At 37.2% G+C, this 25,421-nt stretch overlaps 1 protein-coding gene across 1 annotated transcript; it reads left to right on the top strand.

The window, feature by feature from the left end:
• The first annotated feature begins 1,456 nt into the window (after positions 1 to 1,456).
• On the top strand, positions 1,457 to 25,324 carry LOC118821040 (NXPE family member 3-like). The gene is made up of 7 exons (XM_036589449.1): positions 1,457 to 1,627; positions 14,590 to 14,673; positions 18,535 to 19,056; positions 20,487 to 20,761; positions 22,662 to 22,766; positions 23,590 to 23,789; positions 24,792 to 25,324. Exons 1-7 carry the CDS (start codon positions 1,457 to 1,459, stop codon positions 25,322 to 25,324), a joined length of 1,890 nt encoding a protein of 629 aa, XP_036445342.1.
• Positions 25,325 to 25,421: the final 97 nt, after the last annotated feature.

A 25,421-nucleotide genomic window follows, 5' to 3' on the forward strand; every position in this document is an offset into this window, starting at 1 on the left:
TGTTGGACCTCTGTGTACCATCCAAACAGCTCCAACCTGCTGAGGTATGAACTCTACAAGATCTCTAAAGGTGCCCTGTTGTATCTGGCACCAAGATATTAACAGCAGGTTCTTTATGTCCTGTAAGTTGTGAGGTGAAGCCACCATGGATCAAATTTGTTGTTCAAGCACATCCCACAGATACTTGATTAGATTGAGATGATGCCAGAGCAACACCTTGAGCTCTTCATGATGTTGCTTAAACCATTCCCGAATGATGTGTGCAGTGTGGCAGAGCAAAGAGGCCACTGCCATTGGGGAATAACATTGCCATGAAGAGGTGTACCTGGACTGCAACAATGTTTAGGTAGGTGGCACATGTCAATTTAATGTCCACATAAATGCATCCTGGTCACATCACTTTGCCAGGTAAATGCTGCACATGTAACCACCTGTCCATGTGATGTAAAAGAAAATGGGACTTATCGGACCAGGTAACCTTCTTCTATTGCTTCAAGGTCCATTTTCCATGTTTGTGCACCCATCATAGGTGCTTTTGGTAGAGGATAGGAGTCAGCATGGGCACTTTGACCAGTCTGTGGCTACCCAGCAGGGTGCAATAAAATGTGTTGTGACACATTTGTTGCCCTCATGCATCGATGAGCCTTGGCAACCCAACATCCTGTCGCCTGTTCACAGCTTGTCCCTCCTCATACCACTGTCGGTAGGTACTCAACATTGCTGACTGGTAGCACCCCATAATCTGCCATTTAAGAGATGCTTTGACCCAGTTGTCTGGCCATAACAATTTGGCTTGTGTTAAAGTCACTCAGGTCTTCACAGCTGCCCATTTCTCCCGCATCTAACATGTCGAGAACCAACTATTGCTTACTGTCTGATATATCCTAGACCTTGACTTGTGCCACTGTTACAAAATATTCAACATTATTCACTTCACCATCATCAGATCAAACCTTTGTATTTTACTGGAGCGCAGTTATCTATGGTCTTGTACCTTAAGTGTCAATTTTCTGGCTTTCACAATTTGAAATTTTTCTTAAATATCTCACAAGTTTAAAATCAGGGGTACATGGCATAATCTGTAAAATATGCTAAAAATATATGGGAAAATGAGTTGAACCTTTTCAAATCAAACTCTGGTGACTCAATTCTGAGGAAAACGTTTAGCCAGAACCTTTCATGCCTATTCTCCTTGGGCCTCATTCTCCAATATCTTCCTAAGTTTATTCTTAAATGTGTTCTTGAGAAAAGTTCTAAGAAAAAGTCTATGTCAGATTCATGATGTGTTCTTAAACCACAGAACTGTTTTCACATTTGTGCTCTTGAGTGTGTGTAGATTCTGTTCTTACCTAAGAACAAATTTACCGTTTTGTACATATTTGTGTTATAGGTGTGTGCTTGTGTGTGTTGCATAAACATCTTAATGTTTAGATGTAAAAAATCATTGAATATTGTCATGCGCCCGTCCCCTGTGCTCGATGACGGCCACGAGAGGCGGCAGGAAGACTGGGCTTGCACTCTGCGTGGGAGGACAGCCAGGGCAGAACAGCGAGTGGGGGGGGGGTTGCGGCACATGAGTCCCGAGCCCTGCCTCCTGGGCACCACCTCCTGGGCACCGCAGTGTTTAGTTAGTTTGCCTCATGTTCGATCTGGGCAGATGAGCTGCGGAGCGGAGGTGGCGACAAGGAGGCGGAGCAACAAACTCTCATTTGATTTTTGTTTATTTGGTGAGTAAAAATAAAGTTAATGGCTGCAGCAACTGTGAACCCTGCCTCCAGCATCCTCCTTAAGCCCAGGGTAGCGCCTGCCGTGCTACAGATATGTACACTATTTGTTCAAAAAAATATTCATACCCCTTCTGATTAGTGATTTACTTTAATGTGTTGAAGGCAGCGACCTGAGTTTATTTCTAAAGACTGGATTGTTTGTGGGAACACATCTTCAGAGCTAATGGTTCTTGGTGCCATAGAGTCTGAGCACCAGCCATAAACTGGAATTAATACAACACACAAACTCACTTTATGACCCCTCTGCCTTGGGCATCTGCTAACCTGATGGGGGGTTATCACACCTTTGGATCACTGAGTTGAACTCTGAAAAGGTCATAAACAGGCCTTAGGAATTCACACTCATCCTGTGAGTCAAGCAGTCCAACGCCTGTCCAAAAACTTTGAGATAAGAAAGTCAAACCTCTAAAACTCATAATAACTTCAAATGTTAGCTGATCATCCTGGTTTAAGAGATATTAGTTTTGTTTTATTTGTTTTATTTCTGTAACATGTATCTCACTACCAGGAAATACTATCATTATTGAGTGTTTAGTATACCTTGTTGCCCATTTAATCACCTCTTTTTTAAACTATATAACTCTAGTGATTCCACTGGCATCATGTGAACCTGTGCAGGAGATCATAGATAACCTGTTGGGAAAGGGCAGTTTCCACCCCTGCAACAGCATGTACTCAGCGCCACTCTGGTTGGTGCTGAAACCAAATTGTAAATTGCTACTGATTACTTCGATGACTATCGCAAACTGAACTCACAAGTTCCACTGTCCAAACAAAGAGTGCCCCAGTGCTCTCGAGCAGGGTACCTTTATAAGTGTGAATGATATTCTGATGCACAGTCAAACATTAGAACACTTGAAACACTTGAAAGAAACAAATCACATACTCAGCCAACTTACCACCACTGGAGCAAAAATATCTCTTTTCAAATGCTAATGGTGCAAAACCAAGGTAACCTACATTGGCCTTCTCATGGGATTGGACAGGGTGGAACCACAAAGTAGCCATGTGTAAGGCATTCCTTGTATTGCAGCACCAACCAATATCGCTGAACTCCACGGCTTCTTAGGTGTATGCAATTACTCCTGCCAGTCTATCGAAAACTATGCCGACCTAGCCCGGCTGCTATACAACATGCTCAAAAAGGACACGCTGTATGCCATTATGCAGGCACTGAAAACCAAGCTCTGCACAGCCTGATGCCTGCCATATCCTGACGGTAACAAAGAATTCTAGATGGAAGTAAGGTTCTCTGACTACTATCTAAGCACGGGTTTGTAAACAACACAGGACCTCAACTCCATTCTGGGCCAGAAAGACTTATTCAATTCATTGTGCATTTGTGCTGTCTCAGTGCCATAGTGGGTAATGCTGATGCATGCCTATGATTCCCCATGTGCAGGACACAAAGGGGTTAAGGCAATACATCATGCACTTCAGCAGGTGAGATGCTGGCCCCACATGATGGCCACAGCTCTGGCAGCTGCAGGGTGGGAAGGCCAGTTTCTATATTGGCCATCATCCCCAGGAACAAGCTAGAGCGAGGAAATCAAAAGGTGGGCAGCATACTGAAGAAGTATGTTGCAGCAAACCACTGTGAGTAGGAGGTTAAGTTGCCTCTGGGCAACCCCGCACAACACTATAGGGTCCCCTTTCAAATTGATGATGGACATGCAGATGATACTTCCCCTGCACCTGCTCTATTAACCAGGCGAGGTCCCATTTACTGGGACAAAATCATTCTTTGTAGGAACTGAAATGCTGTTGTTTCACAAGTTACACGATGTTGGTTAAAACGCCACACTATTTATATGAGTGATGTTTGTCTTGATATTAGACTTGTTTTACTTGTCCTATCTACTTGTTCTACATGTTTTATTTCTTAACATGTATCTTATTATCAGTAGTTGCTATGAGTATTGAATGTTTAGCATACCTTATTAACTTACTCATTTGATTATTTTCTTTTAGAAACTTTATACCTCTGTTATGTTTATCTTTATGTTCTTTTCTGTAACCATTATGTCATGGTTTAGTCACTTGTACCAAACATTACCTAGATGCCTATATGGACTATGCAGATTGGGCTCTAGATAATCTGGTGTCCGTACTGTCTATTATGAAACATATCCAAAATGTTTTTGTTTTGTATTCCTTTGTTCTGCATGTTTTGATAGAATGACTCAAACTGTTACACCATGGCAATGGTTATAGGTTTACAGCTTCTTTCCTTTACCATGTAAGGCAGGCGATTTCATTTATATGTTCAGAGATTGATGCCGCTCAGTGTGCTAGGTTTTTATATTCCCTTTTCAGGCATAGTTTAGGTTAATCCCATATTTGTATTTTGAGTGTTTTCAACCCCCATTCCCCAGAAAGCTAATCACCTGAAGCTTCCTATTGGTTAACAGTATTCTTTTGGTTAATCCCTGTATCTTGATTCTATATGCCTGTTCTTTAATCAGTTCTATCACTGAAAATCTTATCAATAAATAGATAATATATCATATTATAGTCAATAAATTTGTCATTTGATTAAAGCAATCATTTGATTATGTGCATCTATTTGCACTGATTTCTGACATCACTGACTTGGGAGTACCCTTGACTGTAATTTGAGTAAGTAATAACAAGCATATTCAGTTGCTTATTTCCTCAAAGGAAGGTGCACCGAAAAACACTGTCAGTTAGCATTGTTGTCTTCCTTGCTGCTCTCCCATGAATGCCACTTTTGTTGCTAGTCTCTTTCACCCACTGATCTTAGCTGAGGCTAGAGAGCCCTGCAGTTCCTTAGATATGCTCCTGAAACCTTTGGAAGATTTGCTGCTTCCCCTCTTGTCATACATTTTGCTTTGGTCTGTCCAGCAGTGGAATTGCATTCTCTGGAGTGATGGAGTGGGGTTTGTGATCCAGAACGAATCATCCAACATCAGCACCTGAGCTCACTATTGCTCTTGCAGCTAAATGCAATCAAATCCTCATAGCACCTGTGGAAATATGTTATTGTTACATATTGTGAAACTAATATATCGGTTCAAAATTACTAATATAACAGATAAAGCACAAAAAATCTATATACACTGTTGGCTGATGTCAGAGCAAAAAGTATTTTTTTTTTTACTTGTGTCCACTGCAATAGACATAGTACCATTCAAAAGTTTCGTATCACAGTTCAAAACTTTGAAATCATGATTATGGGGTAAGTTTAAGATCACTGTTTTCAATAAAAATGTTGTAGATTTATGAAATGATTCTATAATGATGATTCTACTGTACAAATTCACAGGTCAAGTCAAGTCACGTCAAGTCATGTCAAGTAAGGTCTTAACTAATTTCCAAGAAAAAAAAAAAAGTAAAAAAGGAGACTTTTTGCATGTACAGCTGTAGATGATTCTATAATGCCTGAGAAAACTGTAAAAATTGAGAATGTAATTAAAGTAAAGTTGAGATCCAGATTGCCTCATATTTGAAACACGGTGATGAAATCTTCAACAGATGACCTATCAAGAATTACAAAATAATAGTGTATTATTTATTATTCAATATTTTTTTAATGTGCCCAAAAAATTTTAAACATTGAATAAAACATCTTGAAATAACTTTTCAAGGTGTCAAAGGTGTATTTTCAAGTTCGATGTGACTGAAACAATCTCTAGCATGTTGATCCTGATCTTCATACCTAAGGAACCTTTGTTCCATTGTACAGCTTTCTATTCTTAAGTCTGTTTGAATTTTGTTACGTGCTCCCATTCTCTGTTCAACTTTAACTTCAATGTCAATTCATTTTGGATTGCGACATTAAGTTGTGCAGCTGGTAGGTTGCCCCAGTTTGAGAAAGGGTGTTAGAGCCTTTAGTGTACTGTACTGTGACATTTTTCACACGACAGTGGCATGTGATAGTATGATAAGCGGTACATGATACTTGTTGCAGTGGCACGTTCTAAGTGACAGTGGTACATGACAGTGGGAAAAATGCATTCTAATTCCTATCATTTTCTTGCTTTAAAATAGCTTGAACCACCCAACATACAGACTCCCGTTTAAATTTTTGTAGATAATTTCAGCGAGAAGTGTCATATGTATTTTTCATTCTTAGAACTTTAATATTTTCTAAGACATTTTAGAATTAAGTCTGATTTTTTTCATGAACTTGAATGGTGCAATCTGTTTTGTGTTTTGTATTTACTATGATTTGAAATTTTAATAATTTATAAAGACTTTGCTCTGAAGCAATTATTCATTTTCATAATTTCCTTGCAAATCAGCTTTTTCACTTATAAAAATATGCGTGTGTGTTTGTGCATGCTGGGTTGCATTACTATGCACAGGAGGGTGCACTGCATTTTTTTAAAGCAGTATAGCACAGCAAATGCACTACGGTCATGTTGACATTAAATTGGGCATTACAATATGTTTGATTTTTATAGAACTGAAGTGCCATTGCTTAAACATGAATAGTACTTTGAGATTTTTTTCAAGGGGGGAATGAGAGAATGAACACAAAGGTTCAAAGCAAAGCTATTATTAATTATTGTAATTTCAAATCATAGTAACTACAACACACAAAATAGGTTCCACCATTCAAGAAATTCACCACTCACACCACCAGTTGATTCTTGTCAAACATGCTTCCATCATAAATGAGTCATTGTTACAGTTACAGTGAAGGGTTTTATTTTGTTTGTGCTTGCATAAATGGCCATAAGGAATTGGTAAAAAGGTAAACACAAAGTATGTTCCTGGGTATGTGATCCAGGTGTGGTCTTCAAAGGTCAATTGCAAACCAACTCAACGACTCAGCTTGAGAAGGACCTTTCAAATGTGAGTATAGAAATACATATATTCATAATTACATATATATTTTAAATTCACTTCTAGCTGTTGTAAGTGGGTTATAGTGCTGTTTTAAACATGGCAATGTTGGAAGTGTCCAATAATAGTTGCCCAGGAGATCATTTGACTGCAGTGAAACTTTTTGCAGCTTGTTTTTGGAGATTTTAGTGTATTACAGCAGTTAAACCACAACGCACTACTGTATGCGATGTACTGCCTGCATTGTCATTTTTGTAAAGTAATGACGTTTTGTATCCTTTTAACCCTTTGGACCGTGACTGAATTCTACAACACTCTTCCTGAGTATCATATATTATAAAAATTACAATTACAAGTTGAGTTTAGTCCTGCCTCTTTAATATATAAACAAACTCAAGGAATTGAAGTCAATATGGAGTTGGCAGTTTAGGATTGAAGGGGATTTGAGACTGGAATAGGCATGTAAGTTCGCTGAAAAATACCTAGAAATAAAGAACAGGGATATGAAACAAATTGGTGTATTTCATCATTATTTCCTAGTGATTATTATGATTAAAAATACCACATCAAGCCTGTATAACCAAAGTCTTCACACTGAATACTGAAGTAAGAGATCTTCAAGCTTAAACCCAATTCTGAAAAAGTTGAGCCAGTATATGAAATGCTAAGGAAAATGGAAAGCAGAGATTAGTACATGTTTGACCTTTATTCACTGAAAACCATATAAAACACAATATTTGATCATATATTTTGTGAACTTTATTGTTTTTTGTAAATACACACTCATTCCAAAAAAGTTGGAACAGGAGTGTGTAACACTGTGTTACAACACTTTACCTTTTAATAGCCCTTTACAAACATTTGGAGACTGCAGACACGCAGAGCAAGGATAAAATCTGCACCTTCATTTTGAGCACAATTTGTTGTCAGCATCACAGAATCAGGAAAATGAATTCAATTTCTGGATTTGAAAACTTCTGGTTTACACTGTCCAAAGCTGGTGACATTAAGCTGAGGGACTGAATACTTACTTTCAGCAACTTTCTTTGGCTTTGAAAATTTAAAGACACTAAAAACTTTTAAATCTTGGTTTCTATGTGAGCAGCTTTCAGCTCAGTTTAAATCATTGTCAATGCTACTACGCTTCTCTCCTGGCACTTTATTATTCTAATTACATTTTTAATTTGATCTTTAATGTTTAATTTCTTCTCTTTTAAATAATTGCTTTAGTCATGTTTTGATCATGTTTTTACGCTTATTCTCATGCATCTTTTCAAATTTTAATTTGAATTTGAATTATCTTTGTATTTGCTCATTTGTATAGCACTTTGAATGGCCCAGTGTGTAAAAGATGCTATATAAAGAATTTTGCTAATTCGCTAATAATGGCTGTGATTTACAATTAGCTCTGACCTTTTTGGGGCTCTAAGTTGAATTTTTACATTTGTTCTCCAAACTATATGCAAATCAAAAGAAGCAGCATTGTCTTTAAAACCACACAGCAGACTAGGGTTTAATTCCCCACCCAGGCAAGCACAACACGATACACCTACTCCTGTAACATCTGTCACATGACTGCATTGCACATTACTCTGAGGGCCAGCTATGCCATGTATAATGAGATAGGCCTACAGTTGATTTGTCTCAGGAGGCTATGAAAGAGGAATAGTCAACTGTCCTAACAGAAAGCACTTGGTTCGGTGGTTGATGATGACCGATTGGTAATCATTAGCTTCAATATTGGCACAGTCTACAACATTTTCTGCAAAGTACACAGTCAACTGTCAACCATCCAGAAAGAAAGCATTTGGTCATGTGACTCTGAAACAAGCAGAGAATCCGTTAAAAGTTCAGTTCTCACTGCATTCATTCTATACCAGCACTGCTACATGGCATTCCTGGTGTGTCTGGTGTACAGTAGCCTTAAAAGTTTAACCAGGGTTAAATCTGTGCTTTGCTGAAAAAAAGCATTATTAAACATGCAAAGTTCCAGGCCTCAGTCCAGTTCACTGTAGGATTGTTTTGGGGCATCCTAACCCAGAATGTGCCATTTTCACTTTTGATTGTAACGTGAGAATTTGGACATCAACAAAACTTGAATTCAGAATTATTGATTGACAATGCCATTCTCAAAGTTCGCCCCACTAACAGAGGAACAATTTATCTATGGTTATCTATATATATGTATTTATTTTTATCTTATTGTACATGTTTCTTAATTAAATGCCTTATTTTCTTTGGAATATTTGTTAACAGTCTATGTGCTTGTCTAGTTTGTTCAGTGTGTTATATGTCATACATGTGTGGACTCACCAAGACAAATTCTTTGTATATGTAACAAACTTGATTCTGATATTTACTGATGCTTTAAAATGTGGAATAGTCCTTTGGTAAAACTCTCCTCGCCTAAATCCAAAATAGAAACAATATAAATATTAAAGAGCAATATATAACATATTCTGTGTGGGTAATTTTGTGAGTGTCCTGATATACATTTTAAACATCTGCTACTCAGCCTGAGCCCAATGGGGCAGACAAAATATTGAGTAAATATTTTTTACTTACAATATTATGCTCAGATTGGGCTTGTTTTGATATGAGTGACTTTTTAAGTAGCAGATTTGTTTTTTGTTATACACATCTCTCTTTCTGTCATTCTTACGCACACACTCTTTTACACTCTCTTTCATGCACTCTCTGTCTCTCTCTCTCTCTCTCGCTCTCTCTCTCTCGCTCTCTCTCTCTCTCTAGTAATGTTACTGTCTATAGCTGGGGTGCAAGAGCTCTGGAATTTGAGGAGTGGGGTGATGTGCTTTTGAATGGAACAGATGGATGGTGAGAGGGATGCACAAATGAGCTGGGGTGACCTGTGTGACATGTCAATGTTATTTATAAATTTTAAGGGCTGGTTAAAAAATATTTAGAAATATAGCCTGAGAAGCCCAAACCAGGCGTTTTATTTTATTTTTTACAGCTTTTCACAGGAAAACTCCCATTGATGCATATACAATGAGGCAAAAGCACTAAAGAGCAACAGCTTCATACCTAGCCATTACCATGTCTTGGGATGTCTTAAGACATGTCTAAAGACACATTATGAAGATGTCTTAGGACATCCTGAGGCATGTCTTAAGAAATGAAGACATGTCTATAGACACGGATATTAAGATGTCTTGGCCATAACAACATCCCAAGATGTCTCAAGATGTAGGATGCATAATATATATATATATATATATATATATATTTTTATTATTTAAATTTTACCTTTTTTTTTAAATCTTTTGCTTTTAAATATTTTAAGGGAATATTAAAATGTAACATTCTATTTTAATTTTATTATATGTATTTTATTTTTTATTCTATGTAAGATGCATAATAGTATTATTTATTTTCATATATATTATTTTATATAATTTTATAAACATACAAACATTACATACATTAGTACATGCTACAGTGATAAATTTCAGAACAAATTTAACAATAAAAGTAATCATAATAATAATAACAATAACAATAACAATAATAATAATAATAATAATAGGCACCTGGTTTCCAGTCTGTAACTTTCTTTACAATGAGCCATTTTATAACAAACCACTAAATGGCTTTGTTTACATCGCAATGACAGAATTACACAAAATTTAGAAAAATGTGGAATTTCCCTCTAAATGTTTCTGTTGCATTAGAAAAGCTTATAGAATCAGTGATATGATGAAAATTTCTTTGTAAGTTCAAACCATGCCTTCAACATGGTGATAGTATGAGGGAAGACTCTTATGAAACTATTTTTTTAAAACAGCCTTGCTGCAAAATTTAAAAATCTTATTCAGTGCTTTTAAATACCTTCTTTATAGTAATTAACCCTTTATGAAAACATATTTTTGTACAATTACTATTTTACAGTCGCTTCATTTTTTAATGAAGGTGTCATTTGATGAACATTTATAATATTAATAATAATAATAATAATAACAATAATAATAATAAATACACATAAATTACAGCAATGTATTTTAAAGGGGTATAGAAAATAACTATTTTACAGTTTTGTATTTCCCATAAATGGGGATAGCGCATAAAAAGCACCCACATAGCATGTTTATTGTTGTTTATTGTTTATTTGCTGTTAACTTTTTTGAAAATGACATTCTACATCCACAAGTGTAAAGGCACAAAATTAAATAATTATAATTGATAATAATAATAAAACAACAATAATAATAATAATAATAATAATAATAATAATAATAATAATAATAATATTACTCAATGTGCATATGTCCATGCCATAATACCTGAACACTAACATTACTGATATCACACTGCTAATGTTACCAATCACTCCTTTTAGAGTTAAAGCCGTGATAAATGAGAGAACTGTCAGATTCACAGCCCATCACTTCTTCCTCTGTTTTTTCTCAGTGTTAGTCTTCTTTGTCAGAGTTATTGGGAAAATGCATCTGTTGAAAAATCAATTTTAAGACAATAAATTGGAAATTACTTTTGGATCTGCATACACAAACAGGCTGAATTCAAAGAGGACCTATTAAGCTAATTTCCAATGTTCATAATTTTATTTTTGGGGTCTACTAGAATATATATAGAATATAATTACATGCTTCAGTGTTCCAAACACACATTTTTCTCATAATGTAAATCTCTACTCACCCTCTGTCTGAAACGCTCTCTTAGAGCTCCTGTGTCTTTAAGCTCCTCCTTCCTGATGAGCCCAGTATGCTCTTACTAGTCAGCTCGCTCACTTGGTTCTGACTGGTCAAGCGCCAGAGCGGTTCCGCCAATACACTGCCTCCGGTAGATGCGATGCGTTGCGTTGTGGGAGGGTGTGCCAACCTCGCTGGTAGGTGGGCAATAAGGATTGTGTTATGGGATTACATCATCTTGTAAGAAAAGGAAAAGGGCTGGGGTTCCAACTAACTCCAGCCTTCAGGCAGCTGAGAAAAGTGGTTTCTGTGGGTGAGAGTTTCTCCCTCTGGCAGCTTTGTATCTTTGCATTTACATGCACAAAAATCTACATAACACACTAAATGAAAGGGAAAGCATTATATATTCCCTTTATAAGTAGAATATAATGTACAGTATACATACGTTTACTCATCTAAAATCAACTCAGGCATTTAGTACACAAAGAAATGTGACAAGGCTTTAAATAATACCTATGCATGAACCCCAGCGTGGCACCCAGCTCACATGCATAGCTGATGTTCAGACAATGATGTTCGGTGTAATGAAAGAAGCATCAGGATGAGGCCACTTGGGTAAGAGCACAGTTGAGTGTTGACAATGATATGGACTGCCACCATACTGGATGAGGCCTAAAGAAAGGATGTTCCTTTGGAGGAATTGAAAACATCATAGTTGATTAGATAATTCACAGTTCTATTGTTTTCATCCTCTAACATGCCTGAATCAACACGTGACAGAAGTGATCATTTGCTGTTGAGGCAGGTGTGAGCTTTGTACTGATATCTGTAAGCTGTGTTAAAGGAGAATTCCACCATTTTTTCAGCATAATTTCATCATTAAGGTGCAAAAAAGTAGTTTGATATGAAATGTTCCATTGTGGAAAAACTTACAGAGTCAGAGTTGTTCATAGTGGCAGTGTTTACCTGGCATGTGTTTACCACATGCTGTATGCTATAAATTGTAGTGCTCTGAGACTTGCAGTATTACACATTAAAACACTGTAAAGAAGTAAATTCATAAATACTGATACAGTGTTGGTGATATTGCCATATCGATATTTTGAACACTGCTGTAATGGCAAATAATATATTAATAAATTGAATGAATAAAGCGCAGATATTTAAATACTGTAACCCAGCTTTACCTAAACATTCTGCTCGTCTGTATTACCATAAATACTTAATGAAATATCTTTGTTTGAAATACCCACCAAATCTAAACATCCGTCTGACATTCACATATTTTTATTTAATAAATTAAAACTTGAGTCTCACCAGTTGTTCAGCTTCAGATGATTTTCGACGAGAAACATCTAAAACAAAACAGACACATGAGGTAAATGCAGCAAAACAATAACAGCAAAGCATAATGATGAACTTAAACACAAAACAAACTGGTCATTATATATTACTGACTAAAATGTAGCAGAGTAAAACATTAATTATTAATATAAAGCACAAATAATGTCTTTTAAAATACTCTGGAAAATACAAATCCACCAGAATGTTACTGGAGTCTCTGAACTACACAGACTGACGGACTCTGTTCAGTTTCATTGTTGTATTGTTCAGTGCGCTAACCTTGCTGCACTGTGATCAGTCTTTGATTTAATTCTGAGGCAGCCTTTCATTTGTTCCAGCTACCTAAATGCTTCAACTGACTGATTCTGCTGCACACCAGCACAGTATCTCACCTGTCCATCCTCCAAACCTTATGAGCTTCCATGGCTGCACTGCTGAGATCAGACAGCTGCACAGATCTGAAGCTGCGCGCACTTTATCTTTACGTTTACAGTGCGCTGCTGGGGGCGGGTGCTAAGCGACATCTGATGCAGCCGCGAGGTGTAAACAAACAAGCTGCTTAGCTAGCTAGCTAGCTAACTACATACGCTAACCTAATGTTGGTGCCTTCACTCGGAACATTTCAAATAACAAACCATAACAGTTTGAATCATTCCCTCAAAACTTGCAGAACCAAGGACAAAACAAAACAAACATTTGGTTATGTTTCATACCAGACAGTTTGAACGCCATGTTATTTGGAACCAACACGCACTTCATGTGGTGTCTAGGTATTGTTCATTACCAGTAACTCAACCACAACATGACTGTTAACTATAAGAACAAAATAAATCACTAATAAAAGAAAAGCAAACATTTCAAACCAGAGCCCTATGGTTTTCTAAAAGAAATGATTACATGGGTAAGATTAAGAAAGTAATAAACATTCCGTACTCTTAGCATCTACTAACAGAAAGAGATACACATTAGGAAATGAACTACATAAAATACAAGTAATATCACTCGTAACAATATGATGTTTCAAACATCATGCAGACATGTGAGTAAGAGTTCTTTCAATCCGTGAAAGAATGGCTTTGCAATGGTGTGGCTCACAAACATATGGTGATAGTCTAAAATGAACCTTTCAAACTTTTTTGCTATGCAGCTAAGAAGAACACAAACCTACAGTGATGGTCTAAAATTAGAAGATGACACATCTCTGACTGAACCATCAGCCACTAGCTGATGACTGCTATTATCGCAAGCTACTGCTAGCATGTTTTTTATACTAGACTACAGTAACATTTTACAACCAAAAAAGGACACTGTGCAAAATGTAAATAAAAACAGAATGCAATGATGTGGAAATTATTTAAACTTTATATTAAATTGAAAATAGTACAAATAGAACATATCAAATGTTGAAACTGAGACATTTTATTTTTTGAAAAATATCAATTTTGAATTTGATGCCAGCAACATGTTTCAGAAAAGTTGAGACAGGGGCCTGTTTACCACTGTGTTGCAATTTTCCTGTATTTTTTATTTATTTTTTTTTTTTTATATAAGATTTTTCCATTTTGTTTGATAGAGGATTTCATCTGCTCAACAGTCTGGGGCATCCACTGTCATGTTTTTTTGTTTCATAATACGGCAAATCTTTTTCAGTGGGTGACAGGTCTGTACTGCAGGCAAGTCTGTCTACCTAATATTTTTTTCCCCAACTGCTAAACATAATAGAACATCTAAATATTATAGAACATACAACTTAGAGTATCACAGTCTGAAAAACACTGTGCATTCAAGTGTACATGGTCGTGATCTCTCGTTTCCCATTTTCACAGTACTGATGGTCAACAGGCGTTGTGCAGGTTTCTTTCGCTACAGCTGTAGCTCCCTCTCTATAATGCTGTTGATGTTGTTGGTGACGATGATGATGATAACGATGGTAGAAGGCACCCTAACGGTTTGCTGTGATACTGTGTCCTCTCCAGCAGATATACTGGAGAACATGGAAACAGCTGATCAGGCTTGTCATTATCTTAACTTGGGTCTGCCTAGCCATCTTTTGGTTGTTTGGGGTAAGTTCTAAACACAAATCACTATTACTACAAGACAAGGTATACTATTGTTCAACACTGAAATCATGACACAAAATTGTTAACAGTTCATCACTGACCTACTGAATGCATCTACTAGACAAACATTTGAACTGTTAACAGGACTACAAAATACCATAATCATGAAGAAGCATGCTGACGTGAACTTTCTTCTACATACAAAAAATTTGGAGAATTTTGTCATGGTGGCTGTGTTGTGGTTGTGGCTTTTCTGGAAGCATTATTGGTTCTATTTTGGATGAGGGGATCAATCCTGCTGTGAGTTTTCAAATTAAGACTATAAAACACATTGCCTAAGAAAGTTAGCTATTTTTTAAGGAACGTTTAGCTACATAATTAAGAATATGTGCGCAAGATACAAATTTCTCAGTTGTCCCAATACCAATTTTGAAATATTTCAATTGAGATAATATTTAAATTGACCTGTTCATGCTCTGCCCACAAATGCTCTTATGTAGCTACTGTTGGAAAGTTAGACAAGCTTTACAGAACTTTACAGACCATTTAACCTAATAAAAACTCACTACAATTTTGTTTAGAGCTGATATACAGTACTGTGCAAAATGTTATTTCCTTTATTTATTAAAAGTCTGGCTGAAATGGTGATTAAGTTTCAAGTTATTCATTTTTCAGGAAATGTTTCAGAGGAGGTTAGACATTATACAGTCCCCCAGCACAAATAAATGAAAAATCAAATGAAAATAAGAATTTATTAATTAATAATTATTAAAATACATACCAAAAATAAAACTATCCAAAACTGTCACCATTGGACTTTACATAGTGTGTACATTATGACAAATGGGCCAATATATCTAAAATCATTGCAATAACATCTTATCATATTAAATTACATTAAAGTTAAGAAATGTGTTTCTTTCTTCTCACCATTTTGGATAGATGCAGGGTTTTGTTACGACAGCCATGATATGTACACTGGCAATCAAAAAAAATATATATTAATCACATGCGCATATGTCATGATGTTTAGCAACCATTTTGATGTGTTTATCCTGTCTGTTTACTGACATCCCAGGGAACATAGTATATAATGCTGGAAAAGTTTGTGTCCCAGGGAACTGAGTGTAAAATGTTAGAACTTTTTCTGTGTTACTAAAATGAGCTGCTCGGTTACACAACCCTGTTTCCAAGAAGGTTGGGATGCTGTGCAAAACGTAAATAAAAACAGAATGCAATGAGGTGCGAATCATTTAAACCCATAGTACAAAGAAAACATATCAAATGCTGAAATTTTGTTGTTTTTTGAACAATATATGCCCAAATTCTAATTTGATGCCAGCAACACGTTTTAAAAAAGGTGGGACAGGGCAGCAAAAGACTGGTAAAGTTGTAATAATTAAATAGTAATAATTAAGAAGTAAAAATGGGAGAGGTTCACCACTCTGTAAAAGACTGTACAGGCAAACAGTGCAACAATTCAAGGCTAAATAACAAAGAACTTGGGGATTTCATCATCATCATCTATGGCACATAATATCATTAAAAGATTCAGAGAATCTGGTGAAATCTCTGTATGCAAGGAACAAGGCTGAAAACCAGTATTGGCTGACTGTAATCTTTGGGCCTACAGACAGCACTGCATTAAACACAGACACAATTTTGTAGTGGAAATCACTGCATGGGCTCAGGAACACTTCCGAAAACCACTTTCTGTGAAAACAGTTTGTTGCAGAAACGTCGCCTTCTCTGGGCCCAAGCTCATTTTAGATGGACTGAGGCAAAGTGGAAAAATGTCGTGTGGTCTGATGAATCAAAATTTTAAATTCTTTTTGGAAATCATGGACACTGCATCCTCCAGGCTAAAGACCACCCAGCTTGTTATCAGCACACAGTTCAAAAGCCAGCATCTGTGATGGTATGGGGGTGCATGAGTGCACATGGAATGGGTGACTTGCACATCTCTGAAGGCACCATTAATGCTGAACAAAATATACTTTATAAAAAATATAATTTTGGCAACATATGCTGCCATCCAAATTATGTCTTTTTTCAAGAAAGCCCTTGCTTATTTCAGCAAGACAATGCCAAACCAGATTCTGCATGTATTACAACAGCATGACTCTGTAGTAAAAGAGTCCAGGTGCTAAACTGCCATGCCTGCAGTCCAGACCTGTCACCCATTGAAAACGTGGCGTATTATGAAAAAAAATGTGACAAAGGAGACCCTGAACTGTAGAGCAGCTAAAATGCTATATCAAGAAAGAATGGGAAACCTTTCACTTTATAAACTACAGTAAATGGTTTCCTTAGTTTAAATTAAATTCCTTAAATGCTTGCAGAGTGCTGTTAAAAGAAGAGGTCATCCAACACAGTGGTAAACATGCCCCTGTCCCAACTTTTTTGGAACATGTTATTGGCATTGAATTCAAATTGGGCATATATTTTAAAAATGAATACAATTTCTCAGTGTCAACATTTGATATGTTGTCTTTGTACTATTTTCAATTAAAAATAGGGTTTAAATGATTTGCACATAATTGCATTCTGTTTTTATTTACAGTTTGCACAGTGTCCCAATTTTTTTGGAAATGGGGTGGTATTTGCTAAGCTTTTGCTTGGTTTCTAGTATTCACTTGGTATGATTCTCCAACTTGAATACAGAGAGAAAAACACAATTTTGTTAAAGCTATGGGGGCAGGGCAACCCACATCAGCCTTGTGATCTATTAGGATGCTACTTATTGATGCATGACCCAAGATTATGACTGCTTTGTTTGCACTGAAAGAGGAGAATTTTGGTAAAATACATTTAGCCATTTGTGGACACTGGAAAGTTATTCACAAGATACGCTTTGCACATATATTTTGTGCCCACAAAAGCCAGATTTTTTGTGTTCTACCATCTGCCTCGTGATGGCCTCTTAACCTGTGGACCCCAGCTCTGTCCTGTTTTTTTAAAAATCAAAATGCATTTAGGCCCCTGGGCTTTAAAGGAAAAGGAAAAAAAACCTACAACCAATAGTAGATTTTCCAGCAAGACAATAGTCACATTTCAATACTTTTTTATTTTTTACATGTTCTCGCTCACCTCTCAGTAGTAGCGGAACAGCCCTTAAGATGAAACCCATTGTGAGGCTACACTGGCAAATGTGTAGAGTAGAAAAACGTCCTCTAAAATTATTTTAGATTATCTGTAGAGTAGTTTTCCCAAGAAATGCTGTTTAATGCGGAAGTAAAAGCAACTGTGTTCAGGGAGGTGGTTGAGCACGTCAACAGCACTTTTACTGCTACTTTCAAGCTGCTCTGGGAAAGACTAGCTAAAGTTTCAGTATGGCTGATGTACTTCAGTGAAGCTGTAAAGGTGTGAAGGCTAGTGCTTTGAAGAGTGTATCCACCAGATGTGTAGAGCACTACACACTTACTGGCCATATTATTAGGAACATCTACCTTGTATGTACACTAATACACCATGTACAGTACTGTACAAGTGTCCTAGGCGCCATGCCCTTTATTTAAAACCACATTTAAAAACACAACATATAATTAGAATAAATGTAAATAAATCGTTACTGTATCCCACACATTTTTCACTGCTGTCCACAGATCACCCATAGTGGTTGGAATTTCCTTCTCTGCACATTTCCCAACATGGTCCCACAAAACCCCACAAGGTTTTAAATCTTGTCTGAATTTCACTTAATGAACTTTGTGTCATCTTGCATTGTCTTCTTGGAATATCATCCTTTAAGCCAAAAGACAAGATAAACACATCAAAAACAGCAATTGTCTTTGAGCGTCAGTGTACATGCATGCTTTGCCTAGTTATAGTGCTGGCTAACTTATTGTTGATCTTTTATTGCAGGAACAACAGCCTGTGCATATCAAGAGCAACATAGCTCGCAAAACAGAGAGTATGCCAGCCACATCGATGGACAGAAGGGTTGCAAACTTGTCCAATAGTCCAACTGTCTTCCAATCTGACTCTGCTCACATCGCTTCAGTTGACCCCACCTTCATCTCACCTGAAGAACTCCAAACAATAGAAAAGGCGCTCGAATGGCCAGCCCCTCCCACCTCCATGATTGCAGCCCATCAGGCGACAAGCCCCTACACAAGCTCATACTCTTTGCAGAACCTGCACAAAAGCTACAGTGTTGGGGATGTTATCACAGCGATCATAACGGCAAGAGATGGTTTAAAGAACTCAAAAGTGTATGGTGGAGATTTCTTCCAAGCAAAACTGTTTAATGCAGAACTAAAAGCAAGTGTATATGGGGAGGTGGTTGACCACCACAACGGCACTTATACTGCTACCTTCAAGCTGCTCTGGGAAGGACAAGCCAGTGTCTCAATACGGCTGATACACTCCAGTGAAGCTGTACAGGTGTGTAGGCTAGTGCTTTGAAGAGTGTATCCACCAGCTGTTCAGACCACCAAACACTCACCAGCCACTTTTTTAGGTACCTCCACCTTGCATATACAGTTATTGTCTACCTTATCAGGTTCACTTACCATATACAGTACTGTATTCTAGTGACAAAGCCCATTAATGAAAACTACTGTAAAAAAGAAAAACAAAAAAAAAACAAAAAAAAACATGTATCTCCATTTTCGTCAATTTTTAGTTTTATGCATCATTTGAACATGGTGGCTGTTCCTTACGTCAAGTGAAAATTTCTTGATGAATGGACCAATAGAAATGCTCCAAAATGATTTCGAATAAAATCTCTTCACACTGATTAACATTAAAAGTAAAGTTACCATTTTGGAGATGCTTGTTTTTCTTTGAAAAATGACGATGTATACAAACAGTAACAAAAAGTCTCTTTTTACAAAAAATAGTAGTTGTCTTGTGAATTAATTTGAGGAACAAAGTTTGGTTCCAGTTGTTTTCTGGATGCCTCTCCTCATTACATTGAGTTGTTAAATTCCACTCCAGCACGCTTGATTTAACTGACTGAAGTAGTATTGAGGGGAGACTGTGATTGACGTGGGGAGAGAACTGCTGGGTGGGTGCTTAGAGCTAGAAGCCCAGAACACCCCTCCTTTTTGGATAGTGTAGGATTGACATAGGACTGAGGAACAGGGAGGAGCTGGGGTCCTGGTGGTAATTAGAGGTCTGCTTGGGACAGTTTTATTACAGTAAATTAAAAGTGAGCATGCTAACAGGTAAATACAAGATGAGCATGGAAGATTAGCTTAGCTCCAATATTATGTCAATTTATGTATGGTAATAATTGACAAATTCACTTCAAGACAAGCCTTGTAATGGCAATACTGAAACTAAATTAACACAGTTTCCAGCTTTTTATAATAGACTTCCACAAGGTGGTGCCAACAACTCCAAATATAACTCCAAAGGCCTTTTAGATATTTTTTTTTCAGGTGTGTCAAACGTTTGCACAGTACTGCTGGTGCACTTTGTAATTCTACAGTTACAGATTGCAATCCATCTGTTTCCCTATACAATTTGCCTATACAATTTAATTGAATGTTGTTCTGAGTAGAACCGAAGTGAAGTGGAAGCATGTCAAACACATTTACATAATTCATGTTTCATGTCTAAAGTTTGCTTCTTTTGCACTAGAATTACAATTATAATGTAGCTATGTAGCTTGCATGATGCTATATGTTGGTGTAGCTTCCATTACTTGTTCCTTGGGGAAAATTCTGTAAATTGGATTTAAAACTGTAGCTTTAACAGATCTGAATTGATTAAATGCATTTACTGCACAGTGACTGATTTGATCTTGAAGATGAGACTGGAACTAAATGTAATGGTTTGGATTTGAGTTGTTTTTGCTGGGATTGCAGGTACTACTTAGGCACAGAGAGCGAGATCCAGACAAGGTGTTCTTTGTGGGTGTGTTCAGAGGGGTCGATCACCAGGAAAAAGTGGTGTGTAATGCCCAGAGGAGTGAGAGGTTGCTAAAGGCCTCTCAGTGCTGCTGTGAATACAAACATCCAACTACTGGGGAATTATGGTTTTGTCGTAGACCCAGCCATCTGCCATGCTCAGCCTGGGTGGACCATGGCATGGGAGGATACCAAGCACAGCTGTCCAAACTGGACTCTACCCTGTTACACAGGTAAATGTTTGCATTAAAATCTCTGTAATTACAGAATAATAAGTCTTATTATGTAATAAGCTGGGGATTAGGAGCTGTAGGAGGTTAAACATTAAAAACAAAATCATTCAGATAGATCAGATAGATCTTTGAGAAAGCCAGTGACAAAGAGGTCTTATCTAAGATCTCCAGAAAACACAGAAAGAATCAGATCTGGTGAACTAAAAACTGAGGTAAATAGACTATGAGAACATGCTGACAGGTCAGGAACAGGTCAGGAACTATGCAGGGAGGTCCAGAATCATTTAGAAGGTAATACAGACTGTAAATATAGACTGTAACCAATTCAAGGGGGATGTGATGATTGACTGTTCATTGAAGTCTCTACAGCATAGACTATCACAATAAGAGAGAGAGTGGCACATCAAGGAGATGTCAGGAAGGTAAACAGCCCATGTTCCACAGTGGTCCCCGGGTCCGGTGAGCAGAAATACCACAACAAGACTAATATTGCACCACCACCATATCAAATTGCAGGGGCATCTGTACCGCTTCATAGAGAAACAAAACAGATTATTAGTTCTGTTTGGAATGCACTGGGCATGTAATGTGTGATGAACCAAGTGCAAGACTCTGAAAGGACAACTAAAAACAAAGGGAGAGCCAGAAATAAGCACAGGATTGAGAGCTCCTTGAGATGTCAGCACCCCTCCACTCCACCATCAACAACCCGAATGAGCATGTGAAAGCAGTGGGATCACCAGCATCTCAGTTTATCTTAATTTTCTATTTCCATGCATCCCCAGATATTCACCTTTTTGTCTAAGGGAGAAATTATCAAATGCTTGAGCAAACATGTAGATTTTTTAACCTTTAACAAGTAGATTTTTCAGACTCAGACACTGATTGGAAGCTTATTTCTTTCTGTGTAGGAAAAAGCTCTCCCCCCTTCTGTAGGTGTAATTGTAGACAGAGGTGGGTAGTAACCAGTTAAAAGTACTTAAGTGAAATGTTGCTGGATTTGTATTTTTCATATAATAATACTTAAGTACATTAGTGAGTAAATGAATCTACTTTTTACTCAGTTACATTTTTGTCATTCATATACATATTCATTTGTTTTTTGTGTATCATTTTATTAATTTTTTTTTAGTGACAACAGCTTCATTGCTTTGTGATTTGGTCACACTTCTGACTTTGGAACTTTAGCATTTTGTTTTACGCCAAAATAATCCAAAAGATATGTATTTTTACTTTTACTTCGGTCATCATTTTACCCAAGTAGAAATTCTTTTACTTGAGTGTGGATGTAGGCTACTCCACCCACTTCTGATTGTAGTTACTAATAGAGAACTTGCACCTTGTGATCTAAGTAGCCATGACTGTTCATAATAGGTTGAGTTCACCTAAGCTCTGAGGGGCATAGCCCTTTAGAGCTTTATACTGTGTTTCAACAACAGTTTTTATGATCAATGTAGAATTTGGCGGATAGCCAGTGTATTGTTGATAACCTCGGGCTAATATGGTCAACTTTCAAGTTATTGCAAGGACTCGGACTGCAACATTTTGGGCTAAATGAACGCAGATTGGACTTTTAAGACATTAGCAAATACTTTGGAAACCTCTTTGTTCCTGGAAGAGCTTGTAAGCCAACAATCTCTGGCTGATTGCCCCACTTCCACCGTGGAATCTATTAATTGCCATTGGTAGAACTATAGTTTACAAAAGAGTTGGGTCTGACTGTCAGTACAGAAAGAGTTTAAAAGTCTTGGCCAGCAGACAACCATATGTAACCAGTTACAAGATGGCAAATGTGTTTCCTGCATAACTGGTCTAGACTGTCTATGTTACTGCAAAGTGAATACTTTGTCTGAATAAATTAAATTAATACAAAAACCTCTTTCTTCTCTTCTGTCCGCAGAAACTACACCAATAAATATCTACCTGGAGATATCACAGTGAGCGTGTCTCATCGTGACCAGAACTCAAGTAAGTCCCTGCACAAAAAGACTCCAAAGCTGAGAATGTTTTGACTAGATTATATTCAGTGGCCTCAGAGACAGTGAGAAGTCGTCAGGGTAAAGGAGTCTTTCGCTGAACTATTTATAACTGTAATGCCAAAAAATTAAGTATACTTTTTAATGTATTGTAATGGATAACTAAACACATTTAGGACAGTTTATTCAGTTTTCCGCCATCACTACTTTTTAAGAATTTTGCCCAACACTACTTACAATGTGATAGGAACCAATGGTTTTTAATAATATATAATATAGCAAATATAGCCATTTTGATTGAAATCAAAAATCACCAGTGAAATTGCACATGTCTTCTAAGTTTTTAAATGTAATGTTCATGGTAAAATAATGCTATGTCTGGAAAAAAATCACTATGCCATGAATTTTTTTTGTTTGTCAATGTTTTAGGCCAAAATATTATCTTAAAACTATTGTAAAACAGTGTCCCGTGAATCAGGCAACAATTTGATGTAATAGCTTTTAAAGGCATTAAAAACTTTAGACATCTGGTTCTTATCACCACCACTGTGAACAATTGTGACTCTGTAAGATTTTCTAGGATGGTGCATTTCAAATTGAGCCACTCTGAATGACTGTTCACAGTTTAACCATGTAACTGTGCAGAAATGTTTAAAAGTCAGTGAAAGCCCCCTTTAAATTAGCTGTGAATTTTAATTTAAAGAGGGCCCAATTCTTGTTTTTGCCTGGATCTGCCTCTGGCTGTAAGCTTAGGAATGTATTGCATTGTGGTGAATATGCCTGAAAGCAAAAACTGTTTAAACCTGTGCATGTGTGTGGATGTGTGCATGCATGTATGCGTAAAGGTACGAGTGTTAAGTGTGTTCCAGGACTAGACACACCCTCACCAGTTGGGTTCTATCTGCATGATAACTGGACATCACTGATGTGCCATGCCCAGTCTTTCCCCACAGCCAATCAGATTGCAAGATGCTTGAAAGACAAGCAGGTTCTGATGATGGGAGATTCCACACTGAGACAGTGGTTTGAGTACCTGCTGAAAACTGTCCCAAGTACGTCAAATACACAAGCACATACATAACTGAAAAAGTGATTTGCCCTTGTACATCATTTCCACTTGGATAAAATATTGTATATTAAAGCAATAATTTTGTCCAGCTTACTTTGGGCAATAATCATGCTGATGCAATAGATACTCACTGGCAACTTTGTAAGGAATGCCTGTAGACCTGCTCAGTCATGTATTTGTCCAATCAGCCAGTCATGTGAGTACTGCATAAAACTCTGCAGATACAGGTCAAGGGCTTCAGTTAATTTCACATCAAACATCATATTGGAAACTTGGACCAGGGTATTGTAGTGGCCAGACAGAGAGGCTTAAATATTTCAGAATCTGCTGATGTCTTGGGATTTTCATGAATTTCACCATCTCTACAGTTTATACAGACTCGTTTTGGAGATACAAGGTTTGTTCCGACAGCAGCGATATGTTAACTTCAGTGTGTAAACTGAAGCTTGGTGATCACTGGACTTTCCAGCAAGACAGTGATCCCAAGCATACATCCAAGTTAGGTTTTACACATGAGGAATGGGCAAAGATTACAAAAGAGAGATGTCAGATGTGCTTGTGAGCACCTACCAGAAGCATTTATTGGAGTTTAAAAGTGTCAAGGATGTGTTACAAACTACTGACTTTAGAGGTTGAATAATTGTACTATGTATATATATATATATATATATATATATATATATATATATATATATATGTATATATATATATTTACAATTGTTCAATTTATATATGTGCATATATTTATATACATACATACATACACCGGTGTAATGTTCACTCTGCATTTGAGACTTCAGACCTTCTTTTTACATAGTAATGCTACTACTTTTAATTTTAACAGAAAACCTTACAAAGAGCAGCTTTAACAACCTTCTTGTACCTTAGCTACGTTGTTTTTTACCACTGGGAGAAGAAATTTAGCCGTCCATGTGGTTCTGTCGTTTTTATATGATATCTCCTCATCCTTCTCTCTTTTTTCTAGCACTTAAGAAACTAAACCTTTACACCTCAGCCCAATCTGGACCGCTTGAGGCAGTGGACACAGGCAACAACATTCGACTGGTATGGAGAGCTCATGGCCTTCCAATACGGACATTTATGATCCCCCGTGCTGACTTACACTACATTGCCTCAGAGGTGGACGCTCTAGCTGGAGGTCAACACTCTGTCGTGGTCTTTACCATCTGGGCACACTTCACTACCTTTCCGCTGGCCACGTACCTAAAGAGGCTGGCTGGAATCCGCAGATCTGTCCTAGCCCTCCTCCAGAGGGCACCACAGACCCTCGTGCTGATCAAGTCGGCCAACATGGGCTACAAGGACATTTATGGCAGCGACTGGTTGTCATGGCAGCTGGACTGTGCATTGAGGATGATGTTTAGGGAGCTTCCTGTTGTGATTATTGATGTTTGGCAAATGACATCATGTCACTACTCACCAGATAACATTCACCCATCTCAAGAGGTGATACAGAATGAAGTAGATCTATTCCTCTCATTTGTTTGTCCAAGATGACAGACATATATGAAGACAGTAAACCGTGTATTGTGACAAAGTATTTGCCTCTTCCTGATTTTCTCCATTCTTACATGTTTGTCACAGTGAATGCTTT

Source organism: Colossoma macropomum, unplaced genomic scaffold (genome assembly GCF_904425465.1).
Source record: "Colossoma macropomum unplaced genomic scaffold, Colossoma_macropomum, whole genome shotgun sequence".
NCBI lineage: Eukaryota > Metazoa > Chordata > Actinopteri > Characiformes > Serrasalmidae > Colossoma > Colossoma macropomum.